General features: G+C 45.2%; 1 protein-coding gene and 1 long non-coding RNA gene across 4 annotated transcripts in view; both read left to right on the forward strand.

The window, feature by feature from the left end:
• Nucleotides 1-8846, forward strand: part of LOC108095314 — a 109753-nt gene that overhangs the window by 92629 nt on the left and 8278 nt on the right. The gene's annotated exons all lie outside the window — the stretch shown is intronic.
• On the forward strand, nucleotides 5186-6713 carry LOC108101770. Its single transcript, XM_017206244.2, has one exon. It carries the CDS (start codon nucleotides 5308-5310, stop codon nucleotides 6298-6300), a length of 993 nt encoding a protein of 330 aa, XP_017061733.1. The 5' UTR covers nucleotides 5186-5307; the 3' UTR covers nucleotides 6301-6713.

Below are 8846 nucleotides of genomic sequence, written 5' to 3' on the forward strand. Positions count from 1 at the left end.
TCTGCGTGCATCCTTAACTGACTTTAAGTGCATCCGTGTGTGTTGGCTTTGTCTCACTTCGACCACGTCGTAATTGAAAAATAAAAGAAAATGCGCGAAAATCCCAAATGCATTTGCTAAGACCCCCTCTTCGATTTTTTCTGCTTGGGTATTTTTTTTTTTTTTTTACCTGGGAGCGAAGCGTGCGAACAATTTGCTGTCCATTCGATCCGCCTTTTCCTTGAGGCCTCCAAAGGGGTAAAGGGGGGTTAAGGGGGAGGGAGAGGGGGGCTAAGCGGGAAAATCTTGGGTCTGGGATTTCGCATTTGCATTCGTAATTTGTATGCGTGCAACGGCTGCGGGCACGAAATGAAAAACGTTGCGAGCTTTTGGCGCCTTTCGACTTGGACATGGACATGAACACATCGCCACCTGAGTCTGGCCAAGAACACCGCACCCCCCTTCCCCTCCCCCCTTTTACCCACCCCCTTGTGCAGTGGAAACCCCTTCTGTCTGATAAAATTTCCTTATTAAATAACGGTCGCAATCGATCGGTTGCCAAAATGTTAAATTCTCTCATGGCAAAACGAGAAGTGTTTGTCTAGCCGAAGAGCTTGTAATTATAGAACGGTAGATTTCGCTTAGATATTAAATCTTCACTCAAGGGATATCGTATATCCGAGTAATGAACAGGCATTTATTATACCCTTGCAGAGGGTATTATAATTTCAGTCCGAAGTTTGCAACGGAGTGAAGGAAACACCTCAGACCCCATAAGGTGTAAATATTCTTTATCAGCATAAAGCATCAATCAATTTAAAAATGATTGGTTGACAATTTTGGGAAAAAACACTATATTTTGAGTAGTTTTTCGGTTGTAATAAGGCCAAAAAGTGACTTACAGCGGAACCAAACACTGTTTTGAGCACCTTATGACCACAGTTAACGAGCCCAATCACTTTTTGGACGATTCAAAAAAAATGATTTTTGACCAATTTTCGCAATTTTGATAAGGGGTAACATTGACATTTTTTGCGAAAAATGGCAAAATTTCAACTTTTTTGGGTGTTTATACCATCGAAATCAGAATTTTATTACGAATTCAACGATGTACGCCACTCCACATTTGGGAGAGTACTTTCTCAGATAATTCAAAAAAACTGTTTTTTTTTTTAGCCTTTTTTTTGTAGTTTTGGGCAAAAAAAAACTTTTTCCATTGGTAATTTGTCTGTTATTTGGGCAAAGAAACAACTTACAGCCAAACAAAGTATAGTTTTGAAAATCAGAAATGCCCAACTATTCATGCCACCGAATGCAATTTAATTTTTATTTAACTGATCCTTTAGTTAGTTCATAAAAACTGATTTGGGAAAGATCAGTTGACAATTCCAGTAGAAAACACTATATTTTGAGTGGTTTTTCGGTTGTAATTAGGCCAAAAAGTGACTTACAGCGGAACCAAACACTGTTTTGAGCACCTTATGACCACAGTTAACGAGCCCAATCACTGTTTGGACGATTCAAAAAAAATGATTTTTGACCAATTTTCGCAATTTTGATAAGGGGTAACATCGTCATTTTTTGCGAAAAATGGCAAAATTTCAACTTTTTTGGGTGTTTATACCATCGAAATCAGAATTTTATTACGAATTCATTGGTGTATGGCATTCTATATTTAGATCAGTACTTTCCGAAAGAGAGACAAAAGACGAAGTTTTTTTTAAATGATTTTATGAAATTTTTGCATTAATCAATTATGGAAAAATAAGTCGAAAAATCGTCATTTCTTCGATAATGAAGTCAAACATTTGTGATGACTGCAAGGGTATATCAGCTTCGGCTTGCCGAAGTTAGCTCTCTTTCTTGTTCCATATGTTTTCCTTTTATCCCAAAGCCATCCCATCAACTAGGTAATAATATTAACTAAATGCTCGACAATGACCAACAGGTTGGTAATATTGTTTTTCTGCACAAACACCAACCGCTTTAAAGACACTCAGAAGAGCAACATCCTTATCTGCATGGTATTTAATTACGTCATTCGCTGATTGAGCACTTTTCGAGTGGCGCGGCTTTGGAGATTTGGCTTAAAACCGGTAGAGAGATAAAACCAACGGCAGAAGTGGGGGATATTTGCATGGGGTGGGGAAGAGGGGGGTAAAGGGGAGGGACTGACAATCAAGCTAGTGAAGGGGGGGGCATCAAAAGCCGGCATCGATCACGGCAACCACTTTTTGGTGCAGTGCCAATGGCAACTGAGGAGTCACTCGCGTCACCAAGTGAATTTGAGGCGCCTCTTCTTGACAACCCCCGCCACTCCCTTCCCCCTCCCCCCTTGTGGATTTTCCACCCGCCCATGTGGACGACGAGTAGGTAGACGGTGGACGATAGACGGTCTAGGTAACAGTTATTTGGTGTCTTACTTGTTCTTGCGCGCCGGCAATCACACCTATGGGAATGTTTCTTACACATGTCCACTGTCCACTCGCCCGATGATCATTAGCCATTGGCCATTGGCCATTGGATATCGCACTAGCATTGGCAGTTGGCTCATTGCAATGATCATGATCATGATCGCGATCGCAGTGGGATTCCAGCATGCACCTTGGACAGCATATTAGAGATCCCCGAGTCCTCTGTCCGTCGCATCATTAAAAATTTATCAGTTGATTGGAAAATTATAATTCTTTGCCTTTACGCTTTAGCAGCGCTATGATTTTTACAAGTCCACCTCGCCATCTAGCTGGTCATCTGGCTGGCTGGTCATCTCCTCTGCCATTCGCTATTCGCGATTCGCGATTCGCAATTGTGCCCGCTGTTATGTAATGACTCCCCCTTTAGGCTCCCCTTCCACTCCGTCTGGTGTTGTTTCTATTTCTTATGGTCACATTTAATAACCGACTGTCTGTCTGGCCGACTGACTAACTGACTAACTCACTGACTGCACTGACTAACTGAATGGGTGACTGACTGATGGATGCACTGCACTGCAGATCCCATCCCATTCCATCTTATTCCCTCCCATCGGATCCTGGATCGTCTCGATCCCCATCTCCCCCAAGCGAGCACACATCGGAAAATCGCTTTCTTTGCCTCGCTTTTGATCGGCAGGTTACTCTTTAATGTCAGCTTGATAGGTATATTAGACTGGATTTAGAGCAAAGTCACTGAAGTCTTCTGTCTGTCTTTGAAGCATAAAGAAAAAAACATAAAAAATGGGAAATATCTCAACTGTATGATAAGTGAATATATGTTAACCATGTAACATTGCTGAAATGAATTTTGTATCTCAAAAATATTTATATATACTAATACAGGACATCCGAATGTCGATCAATCACGGACAAGACATTATTTTTTATGCGCTCGCTTCTCCACTAAGTTCCAGATGCGGAAATAAATGCACTTAAATTCCTCGACTTGTTACATAAATCGTAATTTTCTATAGACTTGTTCTATATCTAATGTATATTGCATTATTCGCTACTCGTTTTCTTTCAGTTGTTTTCCACGTCTGCATCTTCGTCTGTGTTTTTGTTTTTGTTTTTGTTATTATTTAATGTTCGTTTATCTTCTGCCTTCTGATTTTTGCTACCGAAGAGTTGAAGCCGGCTAGATTTGACCGGGCCAAAGTCAACTGAAGTCGTCGGAATATAGGAATAATAGGAATATAGCATATGAATGTCTGGATGGCGGCATTCCTGCTGCTCTCACACTTGAACTTCCTGCATGACCAAGGCCTCCGGGAGATCAGCAGATCATGTGAACTTCTATGGCCATCATCGGTCATCACTCTTGGATCTTCTTGGATCTTGGATGTAATTAGGCATCTTAGCGGTACAGTTCTTGGTTCTCGGTTCTCGGCTCTTGGCTCTCCATTCTCCTCATTCTTTCCCCCAACTTGCTTTTCTAGCCATGAAATTCAAAGTGAAATAAGACACATTACTTTAGTACTAAAGTAGTAGTGGGAACTATTTCAGTGACTTCCACTTCCACTACAATATTCCATGATGGTGATAAATCTTCCTAGTTTGTTTTATTTTTTTTTTTTTGAAAGCTTCTTGAATATTTATCCAAGCTAACCCCATTCTTGGGCCTTCTTTTCGTATCCTATCGCGTTTTCTTCGAGACCTGCGAAATTCCGCATGTGACAATTCAGCATTCAGCAAATGCCTCAATAGCCAGATGGCTCCAAATGGAATAGCAAAGCTGGCTAAAAGCCTGTCAATCGCTGCTGCTACGTGAAAAGCACTGAGCATTATTTCAGGTATATATTAGGTATAAGCGAAAACTAATCTAAAAACAAAAAAGATTGATAAATATATCTTTCTAGCTGTTCTGATTCTGTTATCAATCGCCATTTCTTATCGTTCTTTATTTTGTTTTGTAATTGTTTCTGAAATCACTACTAGTTTTCTCGCCGTTTCGCTTGAGTCTTGGATGATGTCCTAAGTAGACGCCCGAATCTCTGGCAAGCAATTAGCAAGGCAAGGCCCAGAAGAAAGATCACCGCAAGACCGCAGTTGGGGGCACCAATTTCAATTGGAGAAAGGGAAGGCAGAGGGGGGAGGCAGAAGAAAGAGAGGTGACAGAGAGGAAGACAGAAGACAGACAGAAGCGGGATTTATCAGAGACAGAAGACTGAGCTTGCGAGATGGAGATGGAGAAAAGCAATTCTGCGGCTGACGGTTTTCGCAGAAAATTACAACTTGCGGGTAAACAAAGTCAACTGCCGGCACAGCGGTGAGGAGTGGGGGGGGGGTGTGGCGGGTGTGGAGGGAGGAAGAAACGGGGGAGGGCTGACTAGAAGAATTGGCGATGAAGCCACACGCCAGAAGACAGCCCACAAGCCCACAAGAAGACTCCACCGCCCTCTTTCTGGCTCAAGCTTCCTATTTTTTCCACTCTTGGTTGGACTTCATGTGGAGTGGCTGTTTCTGGGGATTCGGATTTGGATGTGGATGTGGATGTGGATGTGGGTGCGCAATTATGCCGCCAAAGCAACTGGGCAACCATAAATTTTCTTATCAGCGCAAGGCCAAAAAACCAGGAGCGGATTGAATTGGCTTGGTGGCTTGCCAAAAGTGCACTTTTTATTACCTTTCTTCAGTTTAATAACACTTTAGGGAGTTTCTCTATAATTTCTTTTTTTTGTTTTTAAATAGTTTCGATATTGTTTAGTAGACTTAGGTAGGCTTCGCTGCCTGTCAGCTCACAATTGTTTTGTACCTTGTAAAGCCCACCTCACACATTTTTTACCACGCAAACCTAAGCCTAAAACCTAAAATCCGTAACCGCCAAGGGAAGCAGTAAGTGTTGCGAGGCAAGATGGATCCCAGTGCCACGGAGCCGAGGGACTACCTGCTCGACGAGGAGATGGACCTGCTGGCCGAACTGGGCGACTGCCACAAGACCAAATTGGAGGACATCGATGTGATTGCGCGGACGACCGACAAGTGCCAGGCGCTCAGCTACCGGATGATCTCGTTCAAGAGCCAGGAGCCGGATAGGCCGACCATCGAGCTGGAGGACACCGATTCAGCGGAGCCGGAGTCCGACCTGATGCCCTACGGACTCGCCGAGGAGGAGGAGCAGAGCTCCGACGAGGAGACGAAGACGCTGCGCGCCATCCACGCCCTCGACCAGATCCTCAATCGGATCGAGATGATGCAGAGCCAGATCCGAAGGCGGCAGCAACACGAAGGCAGCTGCGATGAGCAGTCGGGGGAGGAGCAGAGGGAGGAGCAGGTGGACTGCAGTGGACTGACTCCGAAGCAGGCGGAGATCAGGTGCGTGCAGAGGGCCCAGCACCACATGCAGTGCCAGGTGAGCGAGCTGCTCTGCCGCTACGACAAGCTGAGGAGCATGATGCGCACCCTGAGCCAGCAGTGGGCTCACCTCAATTGCCAGATCGCCGAGATCCGGGCCCACAATCTGGTGCACCTGGAGTGGACCCAGGAGTCGGCCAGCGATTTGAGCAACTGCCAGCAGCGGCATCGATCCCTCGCCGCCGTCAAGCTGACCAAGAAGATGGCCCTGCTGGTGACCAAGACGAACATGTCCAGCGGATTCCGTTACAGCCGGCGGTACCTGCGACAGGCGCTCCTCGAGAGGCACATCAACGACTTCCACTACGAGATCGCCGAGCTGAAGCTCCTCAGCGACGAGATCAACGCCCAGATCGAGCTCCGGCTGGACGGGATCAGGGATAAGGCCATCCAGATGGGACTTTTCGCCCCGCCCACGCCGCGCTTCTCCACTTTGGTCGCCGAGGCATCCAAACCCTTCACCGTGCCGAAAACCTTCATCCAGAAAAACTAGGAAAAGTGATCTGAATAAGAGAGTAGATTAATAATATGATAAAAGGAAGAAAAACAATATATAGAACAATAAGGATAAGAGAGAGGCGTCAGTGGGAAAAGGCAAACAGAAGAACCAATTTTTGGAAATCGCGTTAGAAAATTCGCAAGACGAAGGATACAACAACTTTTACCAAACAAAAGGAGAATTTTATAAAGGGGAACCCCCGAAATATCAAGGAATCTGAGAATATAAATCGCATTTAGTGAAACCGAAATAGAACCTTCAGGGTAAAGAGTGGATAAGTTACTAAATATGGAATTTAGGGAGTAATATAGCTTTTTTTCAATTCAAGCAAAAGGATATTGTAGGCTAATTATATAAAAACACACAACCAAAGTAAAAGATAATAATAAAAAAAAATTACAAGTTTACAATCTTAGGAGCTCGAATTACCTGATTTCCACAATTCTCCCAATCGGAGCTTGACGTTTGACTGCCGCCCGTGAATGAAAAGTGCGCTCCTGTGCCAAAACAAAAACGAAAAACAAATGCTGGCGGAGTGGAAAAAAGAAGAAGAAGAAGAAGAAGAGAAGCGGGGAAAAGTGGGGAAAAGGCAGGAGAAATGAGAATGAGCCACCAGCACATGGGTTGTACATCATTTCGGACTTTATCAGCAAAACAGGCAGCCGAGCAGCGCGCGCGTGGGCAGCTCAGCTCCACAGTGGAATTCCGATGCCGCCAACGCTTCCCCGGCAGCAACATCAGTCGCAGCGGCAGCAGCAACAACAGCAGCAGCAACAGCAGCAGCAGCAACAACTGCAATTGCAACTTAATTGAGGCTTGTCTATGCAGTCTTAGCCAAAAGTAACTGCGGTTGCTCTTGGCACTATCTTTTTGCTCGAGTGTATGCCTCGTGTTTGTTTGCCTGTGTGTGTGTGTGTATGTGTAAGCCATCTCATGTCGCCCATTGCGAACTTGATGCCTCGCTGCCCCAGTGCCTTGATGCTCCACAGACGACCAGACCAGCAGCAACAGCAACAACAGCAGCAACTGCAACAGCAACAGCAATCGTAAAAAAAGCACAGGCAACATCAGTCGCATAAAACGCATATAGTAGGTATATGTGTATATGTGCACCTATATAATAACGTACTGAGGGCGTTGAGGCAGCAACATGCCATCCAGAGGCTCAGGGAAGAGGGGGCGGGGCAAAAGGGGGGGCAGTTGATGGGTTGCAGAATCAGCCAGCGAAGCCATCATCATGGCCACCACCAAAACCAAAACCGACCGAAAACCACCTCCCCTCGAGCAATTGCACAGTGGATAAAAAGGCGAAATTGTGCAGATAATTGAACTACATTTCCAGTAAAGATAAAGCTTTGCAATATTCCCGAAATCCAGAGAAACATTTTAGATCTAGAGTTACCCTTCCCTTGAGAATAATATTTTGTGTAGTAAATCTCCTAACAGGCCCACAGTGCTTTGGACAATTTAAGCTCATTCACTTGCCGCTGATTGCTGCTGGCAGTTGTTGCTGCTGTTGTTGCTGCTGCTGGTGGCTGCTTCCCCAGGTTTTTCGGCTTGTTGTCTAGCAAATTCACAAGTTCAAGTCCAAGAGCAAGGCAAAGTTGCAGGGTCTGCTCTGTTGCATGTTGCTGCTGCTTCTGCTGCTGCTGCTGCTGCAGTTGTTGCTGCGTTGGCTGCTGATGTTGCCGCTGTGGTTGTGCCGGGGCCAATACATGCAACCAAATTGCATGCAATGCACAATGCACAATGCACTTATCTAAGATGTGGCAAGCCAGTGGGTGATGTCTGGAGAGGATTGGGATTGCGAATGGGAATGGGAATGGGAAAATGAGGGGGCGGAACGAAGCGTGGCAATTGCCAGTGCAATTTGCATTTTGCATTTCGCACCGGGCGTTGTCAAATGGCCATCCTCGCCAAATGCGAATAGCGAACAGCGGATGGCGAATGGCTTTTTAATGGCCACAATGTGGGTTAAGTCCAGCTTTGAATAGAACCAAACTGAACTGAACTGAAGTGATCCGAATCCGAATCCGAACCGAACTACAACCAGAGGTAGACAACAATCCAATGGATCGAACACATCAGCAGCAGGAACACAACACGAAACTTGCAAACTTCTTAAAAGCCAAAGGCTTTGAGGGTGGGCAGCATTAGCAGCAGCAGCAGCAGCATTTGCTCATTTGCCAGCCAGAAGTTTATGGCCCGGCCAAAACTGCCAACTTGCATGTCAATAGAACATCACTCTTTGGCGATGGGAACCCAAGGAAAACCATCAAGAACTCCACAAACTCCAGGAACTCCAGTCGCAAAGAGCTCTTTTCACATGCTTCGCTTTGAGTGGCTTTAAAGAGGTGTATTTCAATATCCAGAATAGTTACTTTGTTTGTGCAGGCTTTACTGTACTGCTGGCTTTCAGCCCAAGGAGCCAAGTTGGCAACCTGGAAATTCCCTTTCGATGCGGCTGCATTCCTCGCTGATTTCGATTTTGGCTCTCCTATGATTTATTATGGTTACATCTAATTAAAACGGTTCTGCAG

Source organism: Drosophila ficusphila, unplaced genomic scaffold (genome assembly GCF_018152265.1).
Source record: "Drosophila ficusphila isolate 14025-0441.05 unplaced genomic scaffold, ASM1815226v1 contig_198, whole genome shotgun sequence".
NCBI lineage: Eukaryota > Metazoa > Arthropoda > Insecta > Diptera > Drosophilidae > Drosophila > Drosophila ficusphila.

Excerpts from the sequence above, each read along its gene's own strand:
- LOC108101770 (XM_017206244.2), top strand. The coding sequence starts at position 5,308 with ATGGATCCCAGTGCCACGGAGCCGAGGGACTACCTGCTCGACGAGGAG.